Source organism: Helianthus annuus, chromosome 7 (assembly GCF_002127325.2).
Source record: "Helianthus annuus cultivar XRQ/B chromosome 7, HanXRQr2.0-SUNRISE, whole genome shotgun sequence".
NCBI classification, from domain to species: Eukaryota; Viridiplantae; Streptophyta; class Magnoliopsida; order Asterales; family Asteraceae; genus Helianthus; species Helianthus annuus.
This window is the reverse complement of record NC_035439.2, coordinates 142,081,677-142,096,360: the sequence shown is the minus strand read 5'-3', so window position 1 is coordinate 142,096,360 and position 14,684 is coordinate 142,081,677. Positions and strand designations below refer to the sequence as shown.

General features: G+C 35.1%; 2 protein-coding genes, 1 long non-coding RNA gene and 1 pseudogene across 3 annotated transcripts; 1 reads left to right on the top strand and 3 right to left on the bottom strand.

Moving 5' to 3' along the window:
- LOC110868888 (UDP-glycosyltransferase 76G1-like) lies at positions 1-1,951 on the bottom strand. Its single transcript, XM_022118153.2, has 2 exons — positions 1,418-1,951; positions 1-942 (listed from the first exon to the last, which is right to left on the bottom strand). The coding sequence occupies exons 1-2, from the start codon at positions 1,920-1,922 to the stop codon at positions 80-82; spliced, it is 1,368 nt and encodes a 455-aa protein (XP_021973845.1). The 5' UTR covers positions 1,923-1,951; the 3' UTR covers positions 1-79.
- Positions 1,952-3,765: 1,814 nt separating this feature from the next.
- Positions 3,766-5,699, bottom strand: LOC110867407 (annotated as a pseudogene).
- LOC110867409 lies at positions 5,690-6,838 on the top strand. Its single transcript, XR_002551580.1, has 2 exons — positions 5,690-5,775; positions 6,775-6,838. It is a non-coding gene; the product is annotated as an uncharacterized LOC110867409 (long non-coding RNA).
- A 2,366-nt stretch (positions 6,839-9,204) lies between these two features.
- LOC110868889 (UDP-glycosyltransferase 76B1) lies at positions 9,205-11,686 on the bottom strand. Its single transcript, XM_022118154.2, has 2 exons — positions 11,176-11,686; positions 9,205-10,288 (listed from the first exon to the last, which is right to left on the bottom strand). The coding sequence occupies exons 1-2, from the start codon at positions 11,681-11,683 to the stop codon at positions 9,414-9,416; spliced, it is 1,383 nt and encodes a 460-aa protein (XP_021973846.1). The 5' UTR covers positions 11,684-11,686; the 3' UTR covers positions 9,205-9,413.
- Between the last annotated feature and the right edge of the window lie 2,998 nt (positions 11,687-14,684).

Sequence of the window (14,684 nt, the reverse complement as noted above, 5' to 3'; positions counted from 1 at the left end):
TAGGGAATATTAAGATCAAATACTTATGAACTATTGTCAATCAAGAAATAATAATAACACCATCGCGGAATACACAAACTTAGAGCGAAGAAATATAATCAATGAGAGACTCCATTGATTTGTTAGAAGAGCCACCTTTCATTGCAGAAACATCTGCTATTTGTTTTAAAACCCGTGCCCTTTCTCTAATCTCCTTCCCCTCTTCATCCACCATTATTCTTCTAATGGCACTTGCTATCTCTTCTCTTTGCAACCCATTCTCTAAATACACCGCCACCCTTGAAACATCACTCATGTATCTTGCATTTAGCGCTTGATCAGCCAAAACAGATGAACAAATCATTGGAACACCTTCGCAAACACTCTCCAACGTTGAGTTCCATCCACTATGTGTCCAAAATGCACCTGTTGCTTCATGAGCTAACACTTCTTGCTGAGGAGCCCATTCAACAACTCGCCCCCTTTCACCCGGGAACCCATCGGGCAATAATTCAACCCATGTTGAACCCTTAACAAACTCTGGTCGGACCACCCATAAAAAAGTTTGCTTGCTATAGACCAACCCATGAGCTATTTCCAAGAACTCTTTCTCCTCCACTTGACTAAGGCTACCAAAACTAATATACACTACAGACTTAGTTGGTTGCTGGTCTAACCAAGGAAAAATGGTTTGATCTTGTTCTAGCAAGCTGCTTGATGAAGCTGTAAAATACTTTGGGAATGTAATGAGGAAACGTGGTATGGGGAAGTCATCAGGAACCCTTTCGAGCTCGGTTTCTTCGAGTTCTTTGAAGGAGTTCCAGATAATTCCTGACGATGCTTTGATTTGTTTCATCATGTCACCAAGCAACTGCGCAAGGGGGTCTTTACTACTCTTTATACCAATCTTTTTAACATCTTTCACTTTTAGTAAAGGAAACTCCGACACTTGTTCTTCCAAATCTTGGAACCATAAAAAATAAAAGCTAAAATTTCATGATCAAAAAACAAAAATGAAAAAACAGACTAATTTGAAGTGATTTTTTAGGTTTAGGAAGATTAGGATCTCGAAAAGTGTTTGTATGTTTTGGAAACACAAATGTTACTATGTAGTCTAGTAAGAGGACTTTAACCAAATCTAACAAATCCGCTTATGATACAAGCAGACTTTGTAACGTATGCTTTTGGTTGAATAGACCTTGTTAAGCTTGTCGCCTGTCTGCTTTTGGTTGAGTAGACCTTGTTAAGCTTGTTTCGCCTTTAGCTAGCATGGGATCTCTGAAAAAATAAAGTGGTTAAAGTCTCTTTGTATCATGAGCGGGATTTTGCCATATTTAGTTATAGTTTGCTTGTACCACGAGGCATTAGTGGACTACCTAGAAACACTTATATTACTATAAACCACCTACAATCACTTTTCAATTATGAGTGCACTTACGGCTGTCATCAAGTTTGAAGTACCCACGATCATCAAGAAGGGGTATTGAAGAATAAACAATAGTACTATACAAGCTCCCCGTCCTCAAAACAAGCCTGGGGAGGTTAAGGCTATCGGCCACCGATTGTGTGAAGTGCCAAAGCGCATCGGTGATCAAACACGATACCTGCTCGTCTTGTACCGAAGCTAACAACAGTTCCAGTTCATCACGAAATGCCTCAGCAGCATCTTGTTTGAAGAGGAAGTTTTGAGCAAAATCGGCCAATGATGATTGGGAAAATCGTTCATTTTCATGACCGTTATCAAGGATGGATTTGAAAGTGAAGTGAGGATAATTAGAGGTTTTGGGTGCGTTGAAGTTGGTGTGAAGGATGGTGATACTGAAGCCTTTAGAGTAGAGTAGATTTGCAAGCTGAAACATAGGGTTTATGTGGCCCTGAAATGGCACCGGAAACATTATTATTCTCTGGTGCCGGCGAGCCGTTGTCTCCGGTTGGCTGTCCATGGTGATGGGCAGATGTTTATTGCAGATTTGGTTGTAATATTCGTAATCACCTATAGCAAAATATGGCATCTGTCGGTCTGCATTTTTTAAGCCTTGTGTAATTATCATGTACCACTTGATAATTATTTAGTGCATTTAAAATTCATAATATGACGACACTATACAAAAATCTAAAATATAAAACCCAAAAAATATCAAAAGGTTCCAAACACAAATAAACATGTTGATTAAATTATGTTTTAATTAACTATGATTTGTAACAATAGATAGATTTTCATCTTGACCATAAAAATTTAACAAAATGGCCCTTTTTTTTAGAATTCTTTATCGACCAGAATGCGACATTTTCTTTTGTAACAGCCTACAATCCAGCATAGTAGATTCGATCATTTTGGCGCATCGAATTCATCATAGCGCAACAGATCCATACCGTTGTCTCGAAAGCCCTACAAGTTAAAAAACTGTGTTTATTGTTAAAATTTAAACTGTTTTAAGGCGCAAAATATTTACTCCTCCTCTAGATTATTTAAGATAGTCTAATCTTTCAGGATTGATGACACACTGACACCACTTATGTGATTTTTGGAAATTACGGAAAGTTTTTATTAACGGCAAAAAATCTCACATGTAAACCCATCTTGCTCGGGGCTATGTCAAAGGTCGACTTCTCGACCGCCATGAGACTGTGCTCCCCCCAATGCGCGGGAACCGGATGGAATCCGTAAACTCTCGCCTCCCGTCAGGTTCAAACCCAGGATTCAAGCCCCGATCCGTCCGTTCACCCAGATGTTCCTTGAAAATGGCCCAAGCAAGAATCGAACTTGTGTCTCCACTAGGGAGGGTAGACCAATTTACCACTAGACCAAGTTCTTTGGACAAATTATTGAAAGTTATATGCTATATAAATTAAGATATTTACTTTTCCTAATAAAGTTCTATATATATGGATTAACACATTGGTAGTGTTGTGCATGCACAATTTAAAACCATGAAATTATTGTTATAATGAATTTGTGAACCGAATTAGTAATTAAGTGTGAATGTTAAGGAGTATTATTTACTTATAATTATTATAGGGAAAATTTCACAGAAAAGCAATTAAGTTAAAGTGTTCTAATTAGGTCACTAGTGTCCTTTTTGTCACAATTAGATAACTTAACATTCAAATCGAGCCATGTCTTTTTTCCACGTGTCAAGAAAAAAAATGGAGCATAAGATGCTGGGGTCGAATTATTTTAATATATGAAATTATATTTATTAAAAATAAAAACCATTTAATTACATTAAAAATTAAAAAACAAGTTACAATCCACGTCATCACCCGACGTTAGCATCAAATAAAAGGGAAAAAAGAAACAAAAATCCACATCACCACGGTTACCTATGAAATGGATGAAAAACCCTTAATTTTAATGAAGAATGAATGTTGAGTAACCTGATTGAACCACTTTTGAAACTTGAATTTGAAACTTGTGGAAATAAAAACTAGGTATACTTATATGAACCAAGTATACTAGACAGAGCTTTCACCCTTCTTTGGATACATTGTGTAATTAATGATGCATTATAAAATGTCTATAAAGTGACTCTTAACATCATAATCCAAGTGTGGTTAATTTGGGATAATGGAAATTATCTGATGTGTAAATGTGTTTTAGGTATGTAAATAATCATCTGATGTATTAAATGTTTAAACATGGTCTTGAAAAGGGGGATTAAATAGTGTGAAGAAGTTTTACAAAATAATTTAAATGGGTCAAACGGGTGGAGTTAAGCTTTCTATGCTTTATGATCATTCAAGAAATAATAATAACACCATCGTGAAAATTTTAAATACAGAAACTTAAAGTGAAGAAATATAGTCAATTAGTGTCTTCACTGATTCATTAGAAGAGCCACCTTTTGTTACAGAAACATCTGCCTTTCGTTTCAAAACCCTTGCCCTTTCTCTAATCTCCTTCCCCTCTTCATCCACCATTAGTCTTCTTATGGCACTTGCTATCTCTTCTCTTTGTAAACCATTCTCTAAATACACACCCACCCTTGAAACTTCACTCATGTATCTTGCATCTAGCGGTTGATCACCCCAAAAAGATGAACAAATCATTGGAACACCTTCACAAATGCTCTCCAACGTTGAGTTCCAACCACTATGTATCCAAAACACACCTGTTGCTTCATTAGCTAGCACATCTTGCTGAGGAGCCCATTCCACAACTCGCCCTCTTTCACCTGGGAACCCTTCAGGCAATGATTCATGCCATGTTGAACTCTTAACAAACCCATGTCGGACCACCCACAAAAAAGGTTGCTTGCTATAGACCAACCCATGAGCTATTTCCAAGAACTCTTTCTCCTCCACTTGACTAAGGCTACCAAAACTAACATACACTACAGACTTAGGGAGTTGCTGATCTAACCAAGGAAAAATGGTTCGATCTTGTTCTAGTAAGCTGCTCGACGAAGCTGTAAAATACTTGGGGAATGGAATCAGGAAATGTGGTACAAGGAAGTCATCTGAAACCCTTTTGAGCTCGGTTTCTTCGAGCTCTTTGAAGGAGTTCCAGATGATTCCTGACGATGCTTTTGTTTCTTTCACCATGTCACAAATCAACTCCGCGTAGGGGTCTTTAATGCTCTTTATGCCAATAACGTCTTTCACTTTTAGTAAAGGAAGCTCCACCACTTGTTCTTCGAGATCTTGAAACCATCAAAATTAAAAGCTAAAAGTTCATGATAAAGAAGTGACTAATTATGAGCGATAGTTTTGGTCTTTTAGGTGGTTTTGATGAGTGTCTATAGGTGGTTTTTTTAGAACATAAGTGCTTCTAGTTAGTGGTACAATTGGGCTTTAACCTTTAACGAAGTCTGACAAAGTCCGCCCATAACACACCAGCAGACTTTGTAAAGTCTGCTTTTGGGGCTAGCGGACTTTGTTAAATCAGATTTTTTAAAAAGTGTGTACTCTAACGGTTAGGGGCGATCAATTTATACACAAAATATATACACTTAGGCACACAAATAATGGAGTTAATACAAAACTAAATGCATAAATTATTGTTGTCTAACATTAAGCACTTACGTTTGTTTGGAATTAGCTAGCGTAGGAACTCTAAATTATAAAGTGGTTAAAGTCCGCTTATATCATGAGCGGACTTTGTCATATTTGGTTAAAGTCCGCTTGTATCATGAGCGGATAAACCGCTGACAAACAACCTTCAAAATCCTAAACCACCGAAACGACCAAAAAGTTCAATTTTGAGTGCACTTACGGCTTTCGTCAAGTGTGAAGTACCCACGATCATCAAGAAGGGGTATTGAAGAATAAACAATAGTACAATACAAGCTACTCGTCCTCAAAACAAGCCTGGGGAGGTTAAGGCTATCGGCCACCTTTTGCGTGAAGTGCCAAAAGGCGTCTGTGATCAAACACGACACTGGCTCGTCTTGTCCCTAAGCTAACAGCAGTTCCAGTTCATCACGTAATGCATCTGCACCGTCCTGTTTGTAGATGAAATTCTGAGCAAAATCGGCCCAAGATGCTTTGGAGTATCGTTCGTTTTCAGGACAGTCATCGAGGATGGATTTGAAAGTAAAGTGAGAATAATTAGAGACCTTCGGGGCGTTAAAGTTGGTGTGAAGGATGGTGATACTGAAGCCTTCAGAGTATAGTAGATTTGCAAGCTGAAACATAGGGTTTATGTGGCCTTGAAATGGAAATGGAAACATTATTATTCTCCGGTGCCGGCGAACGGTGGTCTTCGGTTGGTTCTCCATGGTGATCGACAGAAGTTTGTTGCAGATATGGTTGTCATATTCTTAATTTCTTATAGCAAAATATGTCATCAGTTAGGTGCTGTTTGTTTTTGCAGACAAAAACTGTCTGCAGTCTGATTTCAGCTGATTTTATGTCTGCAACTGAAGATATGGTCTGAAGGTCTGCAAGCTGAAAATATAATTCTGTTTGTTTTATAAACTGGATATCGTCTGTATAACATAAAAAAAACCATAATACTAGAACGTGTACCAAAAACAATATATTTTGTATATTTATATTACCTCTACCATAGTCTAGTAACGGTTCATTTTACTAGTTTTTTTAAATAGTTATTTGATAATATTATATATATATATATATATATATATATATATATATATTTATCAAATCAACTAATCAAGTATGAATTTATCTTTGTGATTAAATTCTCAAATGAACGTGTCCTTAGAATTTAGAAATATGAAGTTTCTTATGAAATACATACGTTTTAAACATTTTCTTAATTATATAATCGTAAAAAACTCTATTACTTAAACTTTTATTTGAATATAACATGTAATTAGCATTTAAACTACTTTCCACCAATTTAGCCCCAAGTCGTTTCATCACTTCCAGGTTGGTAACTTTAGAAATCTAAAATGTTACAAAATAAAATATATTGAATAAATTCATTATTTTTATTTGTTAGCATCAGTCACATGTGGAGAAGTCGTTTTCTAGATTTGTACTTTTGTTTAGAGGGAGCTGTCAAATTGGATGTGTGATGATCGGAGTTGGCTGGTACCGTCGTCGAAGTCCGGCGACTCGATCTGAGGGAGAGGAGGGGAATCAAGAGGTGGATGAGGGGAGTGTTGTGTTATAAGGTTTGGGTCTTCATTTGCGTTAGGGTTTTTGTTTTGGTTCTTGTGAAGATGTTTTAAGCAGGGGATCCATAGCTTATTTTTTAAGATGAAAAAAGCTGAGTTCAGATCTGTTTAAAGAAAAAAAACAAACAGTCTTCAAGGCCTTATGTCTGCCCGTCTGCAGACATATACTCTTTGCAGACGTTTTAAGCAAAAACAAACAGCACGTTAGTCGTATGTAATTATCATGTAGCAGTTAATAATTAGTTAATTATTTAGTGATTTAAAATTCATGATTTGATGATACTATTACAAATGTCTGAAATACAAAACAGAAAAATATATCAAAAGGTTCCAAACACAAAAACACAGGTTGATTAAACTATCTTTTTATTAGTCTAATTTTTAATAATAGTCCTGAATTTTTAGAGTTGTTGATCAACCAAAACTCAAAAACTGTCCTTTTGCGTATCAGATTTAACAATAAAACGAGTTAAAAAACAATTTTCGTAATTTCGAAATCATGTTTATTTTATCTTGTTAATTTCCTCGGCCAATATAAATATTTTCATGATTTTCCCTCTTTTATAAATCCTTTTAAAAGAAATTGTCACAACTATTCATACTTAAAGTGTTAGTAGGGGTAGCACGGGCTACCCCTCAACCCCGTCTACGTAGTGTAAAAATACCCTTTAACTGCATTTCGGTAGTGTAAAAATACCACTCAACTTCGTTTCTGTTATATAAAGGATACCCCTGATCCTAAAAAAATTAGGATACCCCTAACCTTTTAGGCTAGTTCCGCCACTGAGTCTATTTTCAAACGACAAATAAGCAAACCAACTTTAACCATATGTATGATCTGTTCTTTAATTCGGAAAACATAATATATTAATATGGGTAGAGGATCATGTACATTAATCCAGAAATGTATTATAACACTATATATAACACTATATGACACCATATAAACACCGTATAACACTATGTAACACCATATAACACCATGTAACACTATATAACAAATATAACACTATATTTTGTCTGATAACATGTCTATGGTAGATGTATAGTGTTATATATTGTTATGTAGTGTCATATGGTGTTAGATAGTGTTATATGGTGTTACATAGTGTTATACGGTGTTTATATGGTGTTATATAGTTTTATATATAGTGTTATAATACACTTCTCACACTTCTGGATTAATGTACAGGATCCCTACCCTATTAATATGTTGTATTAAATAAGACAAGTAAGACAAGAATTAAAATATGAAATTTTTGAAACGTTCCAAACACAAAACAACAAATTGATTATATAACTTTAAATTAAACTATAAACGTTCCAAGTACAAAACAACAAATTGATTAAATAGTTTTAAGTCAAACTATATAACCGGTAAGGTTTCGTAGGTGTGATGCCACGGGGAAAATAGAAAAATGGTTACTTACATTAGTGATATATTTAGTTACACAATAGTGGTGAATCTTGAGATTTTCGACTGAAGGGAAGAAGTCACCGGACCTAAAAATATCTATGAAACTGAGGGATTGAAAACATATATACCAAAAAATTTATATACAAAAATTACATACTCTCCACTGCTGGGCGAAAAGTTCGGGTGGTCGGCCACACCCTCCCGCCCCTTAAAAGCTTCACCCATGGTTACACATGTGGTGTTCCTCGTGTAATCAATAGATAAAACCGTGACACCAACTAATATATTCGAAACACAATTATGAAAATCAATCTACAATTTTTCATTCTATTTGCACATGGAGAGGTCTTCGGCTTTCATTAATGGAATAATAATATTAATGCGAAGACAGAAAGCATAACTAACAATAATAACCGTTGCACTTATGCATCCCAAGGAAGCAAGGATTCATGTTGAACGAAACACAGAAAACACACTTTAGTATAACAAACACTTAGTTTGTAATCGTATTGAGTTTGTTCAGTTATAATAATAAACAGGAACCTAATCCTAACGGTCTAAGCTAACGGGCTAAACTAATGGGCCTAGCTCTGTGAAGGTATAAGAGACACTTAGGTAAATTAAGTATTATCTTATTTAACACACTTTAATATATAAACACTTAGGTATAAAATTAAGTATTATCTTTTGTTGAACGAAACACCGAAAACACACATACAGGAGAATTTACGCTGTTTAAATTAAGTATTATCTTATTTAAATATTTAGGTATAGTTTATTAAATATTTATAATAATAACAATAATACTAAAATATAATTAAGTATTATTTTATTTAAATATTTGAGTATATAATTACTAACTATTTATAATAATAATAATGAAAACCAAATACAAAAGGTGTTTAAGATATCCGGTGGGTTAGATTGCGCTCTCCAAAAGAGTCTTGATGACATCAGTCACATTGAGTAGTACTATCTTATTTAAATACGTAAGTATTTTATTGCTAAGTATTTACATAATAATAATAATAATAATAATAATAATAATAATAATAATAATAATAATAATAATAATAATAATAATAATAATAATAATAATAACATCAACAACAACAACAACAATAATAATACAACACAAATATAATCAGTGTTGCGTTTTCATAAACAGTCTCAATAACGTACATCCAACGCATTATGCGGACCAACCGACTAGTTTAATAATAAGATTTTAAAATATGCGAATGTAACATACAACTAATAAGTTTCAAATACAAACAGAAAATGTAATACTAGTTATCCAGATAACTTTAAACATTATACGATTTTCAGACAATTACAAAAAGAAACTGGATCAAACTAGATCGGAGAGTTCATTAACCCTTACTAATGAATTACCATTTTGTTAAATTTGAAAAGCATATTCAACAAATTCATAATGAAGAAATATAATCAACTAAGTTCTTTAAAGACTTATTAGAAGAGCCACCTTCATCAAGTGAGACATTTAGCTTCTCTTTAAGACTACTTATTCTCTCACGCATTTCTTCTCCTTCTTTACCTATAATTATCTTTTTGATTGCCATCTCAATTCTCACCCTCTCAAATCCATCCTCCAGAAAGATACCGATCTTCCAAATGTCACTCACGTATCTTGCAATTATTGGTTGGTCGGTGAAACAAGGCGAACAAATCATGGGGACGCCTTCACAAATGCTTTCCAATGTTGAATTCCATCCGCTATGAGTCCAAAAACACCCTGTTGCCGGATGAGCTAGTACTTCTGGTTGAGGACACCATTTCACTACAAGTCCCTTGTCACCCACTCTTTCTATGAACTTTTCAGGCAATGACTCGATCCATTCTAAACCAAGAACAGTCCCTGGTCGAACCACCCACAAGAATGGTGAACTCGTATTTTCCAACCCATATGCCACTTCTTGAAACTCAAAATCCTTAATACGTGCAACACTCCCAAAACATACATATATCATAGACTTGGGAGGTTGTTTGTCTAGCCATGAAAGAACAGTTCGATCTTGTTTGATTAAGCTGCTTGAAGATGCCGGGAAGTACTTGTAGAACGGGCCTAAAGTGAAGCTAGGAACCGGAAAACCTTTGTTAATTGTTTCTAGTTCAGGTTCTTCAAGCTCTTTGAAGGTATTCCAAATGAGCCCACATGATATTGTCATTTGTTTAAGCATGTTGCTGATATAATCTCCATAACCTTGTGGGTTAATCGCTATCTTCAACACGTCTTTTACTTTCATTAGTGGATATTCTGGCACCAACGCCTCACAATCTTGATCTGAAAACATTTATGAAAATTCATTCAGGTTCACTCATTTTCAGGTTAATTGAAGACCTCCATGAATAGTAAAAGCAACAATTTTAACTATTTATTTTCCCTTTTAATAATATTTTATTTTTCATTTATTTTTTAATAGCTTGTATTCGACTATTCGCTAACTTTTTTAACCTGAATGTAAAAACGCAACTACGTTTAATTGTTTTTCCAACATTCAGGTATAAGGCCGCCCGGGGCGGTGCCGTTATTTTTATAACGGAAATTTTATCACGCGTGGAAAACCCATAGTTCCCACCCAACCTGCTTGCTGTAACGCGTGATAGTTTAACGAAATCACATTTTCGTGATTTTTTCAACGCGTTATGGTTTTTTTTTTTTTTTTGTGAGTGTAATTGTTGGTTGGGGGGAAATTGTTGGGTGTGGTGATGAGTGATGACCACCCCCACTAAAAAAGGTTGTGAGTGATGGAAAAATGGTTGCTGACATGGCGGAACTTGATTGGTGCTTGTGAGTGATAGAATTCTATCACTAGTGACCATCCCCCTCCCCTAACTTTTATTTAGAACAGATATCTCCATGTTACCATATAGAATGGAAAACCAACTGAACAATATCGGTATAGGTGTCGGTATTCATTTTTATGGTTTTCGGTAAATTTTATTGAAAACGGATGCATGTCGTGCCTCTACCGTACCGAATGAAAAACCCATTGAACAACAACGGCATCAGTACCAGTATTCATTTGGATTTTTATGTATTAAATATGAATTTTTTCTAGGATAAAAAAACATGATTTGAATCTTTAATTAGTTGTAGCCGGCAAAGAAGAGAGCCTTATGATTAACCCTGATAAAGAAGTTCTAGTTTAGCCGTCGTATAAAACTAACCTTGTTTTGTAAGGTTAAAGCAACCCTCCTTGGACAAGAAGGGTAGAACGCTAAAAGCAATGGTGCAACCAAGACTGGTGGTTCGGAGCACCATCCGAGGTAGTTTCAGGTCATCCGCCACCGCTTGAGTGAAGTAAAACGTGGAATCCACGATCAAACAAGAAACTGGTTCCTCATCCAACAACTCAGTCAGACAGTCCCTAAACGGATCTGCACAACTTCTATTAAGGTACTTTAGGTAAAAGCTGATATCTCGATTAGTCGGCAACATGTGTACGACCTTGGAAAAGTGGTCGTTGATGGACCTAAAGCTGAAGTGAGGATAGCTTGAATGATTTGGAGAGTTGTATTGGCAGTGTATGATGGTTATTTGAAAACCGCGGGTGTGAAGAATGTTTGCAAGCTGAAACATGGGATTGATATGACCTTGGAAAGGTAGGGGGAATAATACGATTCTCCGGCGAGACTCCGGTGACCGGATAGTGGTGTTTTCTCCATCGGTCTCCATGTTTACTAAGGTTGTTTAAAAATCAAGAAGCAAGAAAAGTAATATTTGGTGCTTTATATAATACAACTTGCAGTTATAGTTTCATAATAGCCTCTAAATTAGTATATCAATATTTTAGTTTATATATTATATAGGCCATACGCAAACATATATTGATTTTTATAATCACCAAGTGTATATAATATAATAAAGACTAGAGAGTATCATTCAAGGATGCTAAAGAAAAACGTATTGTCCATTTTTTCATGCAAATTTCGAGTATTTTCTCACATATGTAGTTTCTTTCAAGTATCTACTTTTTTAGGTATTTATTATTATTCAAGGAAGTCACAAATTCAGGGGAGGACCACCAGTTAGGGTCCGAGATTCCGAAGGGCATATTAACTGAAGATGGCCGGAATGATGCGATTGGAGGTTTGGCCAGAGTATGGCTTTTCGGGTGTTATGAGTTATCGGATTGAGCATGATTTTCAGTGTTTTATGAGATTAAACTCAAATCTTAGTTTAAGATAAACATGGATACACGTGTTATCATAAAAACTGTGGGTTAAAATGAGTGTAAAGACCTCCAAGGTTGCCGGAATTCCGCCGAAGAATAGTAAACACAGACTAAATGACAAAAGAACTTCGCCGCAATGCGGCTAGGGTGATAAACCTAGTTCATCTTAATTTCCCTCATTTCTAAATTTGTATTTTCTTTTTTTTTTTTTTAACAGCAAATTTCTTTTTAATTTCTGCCGTCTATCGGACTTGAACCCAAGACCTCCCTCTCCCAAGGTGTATAAAGGCTTTGCCTTTCCAATGGACCACCACCCCATTGGTATAAATTTGCATTTGTATTATGCAATTGTAAGTTAATTTTGCAGATTTGAAATTTTGTTTTAGAAGTCTTGAGCTTCATAAAGGGAAAAATAATTAGTTTCATAAGTTGTAATCTTTACTGTTAGAAATCTTGAGATGACATGTTTGGATGTCATAAGTGTCCCAAACTAGATTATATGTATAAAACGAGTTCATACAAGACTAAGGGGCTGTTTGGCAACATCTGAATGGTTAAGTGCTGAACCAGTAAGAGGTCTGAACCATTAAGTGTTGAACGAGTAAGAGGTTTGAACCATTAAGAGCCTGTATAATGCTTAACCCTTTAGAGGCAAATGTCTGACCAATTCAGATTAGATGTCTTAACCATTCAGATTCTGTATAAATCTTAACCATTCAGAGGCAAATGTTTGAATCATTCAGACATCTGCTCGTGAAACAAACAGTCTGAACCATTAAGTGATGAATCAGTAGAGGTCTAAACCATTAAGAGCCTCATTAAGAGGTAAACAAACAGCCCTAACTGAGGTAAGTTGTTAAATAGAATGTCAAAAAATATGCCAAATCTGTACCTGGCATCACCTTTCTATGCTACGCCGCAACTAGCATAGCCTACACCGAATAGATATTTGTGACTTAATTATCGTTATCTATTTTAACTTGATAACATATATACATATGATTAATAGTAATACAAGTTGCATGCATATGAATACAGGTAAAGCAATCATATAGCAAAATGCTGGTGAAAGTCTTAGATTAGGTTCAAGCAAACTTTTGTACAAGACTACTTGTCGAATGTCTAAGCATACTTATGACGAATAATCTCTAAGTATATATGTGCTGGATGTTTTTGTATAATTTTTTTAGTAAAAGAAGTAAATTATGGGACCTACTTCCGCTTTGGCTAAAAAAAGGGTTTAAAATATTTTTTTCACTTACCAAAAAAATATAATAATTAGGGTGCAAGGAAAAGATCAAATAGAAAGTTAATTTTCGCTAGGAAGAATAGGAAGCCATATGATTATGACATGTGGCAAATTTTAAAATAAAGAGAAAGGGTATTTTAGTCAATCCAACTCCTTCTTCTTCCTTTTTCAAAACCCAGTAAATTTCAAAAACCCACCATTTTCAAAACCCACCATCTTCAACTATTTCTTCAATTTCTATCTCAATAATCACTACATTATAGTGCGATTTTCATCACCAATCAATGATTCAGAACCCGATCAACGTGTTCTTCAGCTTTTTTTGAAGAAAACCCAGTTTAATTTCATAAAAAAAATATCGTTTTTCCGGTGATTTTGGAGATAATCACTCGATTCGAGCGTTGATAAGTGTTTCTATCATTCAAATTTCGTCAATTGATAAAGAAATCGGCTTCGATCCATGTAAGAAATTCTTTAATTTCATTTTCACGATCTGGGATTTTGATTTATTCATTGCGTTTTACGATCTTTGCGGGGGTCCGGGGGCGGCAGCCCCCGGTAGCGGGGTCCCAGGGGCGGCAGCCCCTGGCGGGGTCCAAGGGGCAGAGCCCCTGGCACAGTGACAGACAGTTTTATGTGTCCATTGCGTTTTAGAAATAAGAGAGTTTTATGTCGTTTCTGGCTATTGCGTTTTAGAAAAAAAAACACATTTTTAAGTGTTTTTAGTCATTGCGTTTTAGGTAAAACACATTTTTTAGGTGTTTTCAGTCCATTGCGTTTTAGAATGAGTCATTTTTAAGTGTTTTCTGGCCATTGCATTTTACATATAAGACATTTCTTTGTGTTTTTTGTGCATTGCGTTTTAGGTAAAACATTTTTTTATGTGTTTTCTGGCCATTGCGTTTTACAAATAAGACATTTCTGTGTGTTTTCTGGCCATTGCGTTTTACAAATAAGTCATTTCTTTGTGTTTTTGGTGCATTGCGTTTTAGGTAAAACACATTTTTATGTGTTTTCTGGCCATTGCGTTTTACAAATAAGATATTTCTTTGTGTTTTCTGGCCATTGCGTTTTACAAATAAGTCATTTCTTTGTGTTTTTGGAGCATTGCGTTTTAGAAAAATGTCATTTTTTAGGTTTTTTTTTCATTGCGTTTTACGTAACTGGTGGTTTTTCTATTGCGTTTTACGCAACTGGGTTTTAAATTTTTTTTTTTAAATATAGCAATAGTATACTCGTTTTAAAGATAAAAA

Coding starts and splice junctions, on each gene's coding strand:
- LOC110868888 (XM_022118153.2), bottom strand. CDS start 1,922: ATGGACAGCCAACCGGAGACAACGGCTCGCCGGCACCAGAGAATAATA. Junction 943..1,417: donor CTTCAAACTTGATGACAGCC/GTAAGTGCACTC, acceptor TATGGTTCCAAG/ATTTGGAAGAACAAGTGTCG.
- LOC110868889 (XM_022118154.2), bottom strand. CDS start 11,683: ATGGAGACCGATGGAGAAAACACCACTATCCGGTCACCGGAGTCTCGC. Junction 10,289..11,175: donor CTTTAACCTTACAAAACAAG/GTTAGTTTTATA, acceptor AAATGTTTTCAG/ATCAAGATTGTGAGGCGTTG.